The 1,732-nt window shown below is 68.0% G+C and overlaps 1 protein-coding gene across 1 annotated transcript in view; it reads left to right on the forward strand.

Annotated features, from left to right (window-relative positions):
- Positions 1-1,732, forward strand: part of SSPO (SCO-spondin) — a 48,594-nt gene that overhangs the window by 10,656 nt on the left and 36,206 nt on the right. Inside the window, exons 21-26 of the mRNA XM_011365538.1 lie at positions 39-166; positions 255-364; positions 587-736; positions 867-960; positions 1,041-1,210; positions 1,405-1,638. Of these exons, the coding sequence (XP_011363840.1) occupies positions 39-166; positions 255-364; positions 587-736; positions 867-960; positions 1,041-1,210; positions 1,405-1,638 (886 nt within the window). The remainder of the gene's footprint in view (positions 1-38; positions 167-254; positions 365-586; positions 737-866; positions 961-1,040; positions 1,211-1,404; positions 1,639-1,732) is intronic.

Raw genomic sequence — 1,732 nt, forward strand, 5'->3', positions numbered from 1 at the left:
TGGAGGGGTCCGGCTGCTCCACGGCGCTGTGCCTGCAGGTGAACACCCACCGGGCTGGCTGGGCTCGCGCTCGCTGTGGGGTGCTGCTGCAGTCGCTCTTTGCCTTGTGCCACCCAGAGGTGCCCCCGCAGCAGCACTATGAGTGGTGCCTGTACGACGCCTGCGGGTGAGAGGGTGGGCCTGGGTGCAGGGCGGGATGGGCGCGTGGGGGTGGGGAGGGGCCGCTGGGGCTGACCGCCCCCTCCCTCCCACAGCTGTGATTCAGGGGGCGACTGTGAGTGTCTCTGCTCGGCTATTGCCGCCTACGCAGACGAGTGTGCCCGGCACGGGCTCCACGTGCGCTGGCGCAGCCAGGACCTCTGCCGTGAGTGTGCACCGCCCTCGGTCCATGATGCCCCATCCCAGCGCCCTCAGCCAGACTCGCCAAGCATGCCGCCCTGTAGAACCTGCACGTTGCCAACAGCCGTGGGAGGGGCTCCAGCGGGAGTCCCCGTCATGCGCCCGGGACCTCCAGTGGTGTCACCTGGGGGCCGGCTCACCTGCTGCCCTTGCGCCTCAGTGACGCAAGCCTCTCCTCTCCACTTAGCTCTGCAGTGTGAAGGGGGCCAGGTGTATGAGGCCTGTGGCCCCACGTGTCCCCCCACCTGCCATGACCATGGTCCTGAATCCGGGTGGCATTGCCAGGCCGTCACCTGTGTGGAGGGCTGCTTCTGCCCCGAGGGGACTCTGCTGCACGGTGTGTAGGGTCAGAGTGGGCAAAGGGGAGGGGCACTGTGATGGGGAGGGGGCCTCGAGGCCATAGTGACAAGGCGGGCACAGGGCCGCCTGGCCCTTCGCTCTGAGCCCCACCTCCCCCCTCACCTCAGGAGGAGTCTGCGTGGAGCCGACATCCTGCCCCTGTGAGTCGGGGGGCAGCTTCTTCCCTCCGGGGACCGTGCTGCAGAAGGACTGCGGGAACTGGTGAGTGGGGGGCCTCGGGGGAGCCTCGGAGGGGCGGGGCTGGCCCAGTGCTGCGGCTGACTCCAGGGCGCTGTGCTCAGCACGTGCCAGGAAAGTCGATGGCTTTGTGGGGGCCACGGTACTCGCTGTGAGGAGCTGGCGCCTGGCTGTGCGGAGGGAGAGGCCCCGTGTCGGGAAAGTGGGCGCTGTGTGCCCCATGAGTGGCTTTGTGACAACCAGGACGACTGTGGCGATGGCTCAGACGAGGAAGGTGAGTGTCCTCACCTGCGCGTGGCAGTGGCCAAGGGACAAGTCGGTCCTTGGGTGTGTAACTGACGCATGTGACCTGTGGCAGCTTCAGAGCTGCCACTCCCATTAGCTGCTGGGAGTTCTGGTCTTTCTGGGGTGGGGGGCTTCTCTGGGACTCTGTCAGTGGCCTGAGCCTGCCTGCCTGCCCCACTCCAGGCTGTGCCACCCCAGGCTGTGGGGAGGGGCAGATGTCTTGCAGCTCTGGCCGCTGCCTACCCCTGGCCCAGCTCTGCGATGGGCAGGATGACTGTGGAGACGGGACCGATGAGCAGGGCTGCCCGTGCCCCCAGGACTGGCTGGCCTGTGCTGACGGGCGGTGTCTGCCCCCGGCCCTGCTCTGCGACGGGCACCCCGACTGTCCAGATGCTGCTGACGAGGAGTCCTGTCTTGGTGGGTGGTCCCCGTCTGGACTCCAGTGCGCCAGGCACCCCCTCCCGCAAGGCCCATCTTGCGAGCGCCAACCTGCCCGCTTCCCCCTTCCCCA

Source organism: Pteropus vampyrus, unplaced genomic scaffold, assembly GCF_000151845.1.
Source record: "Pteropus vampyrus isolate Shadow unplaced genomic scaffold, Pvam_2.0 Scaffold112, whole genome shotgun sequence".
Lineage (NCBI taxonomy): Eukaryota > Metazoa > Chordata > Mammalia > Chiroptera > Pteropodidae > Pteropus > Pteropus vampyrus.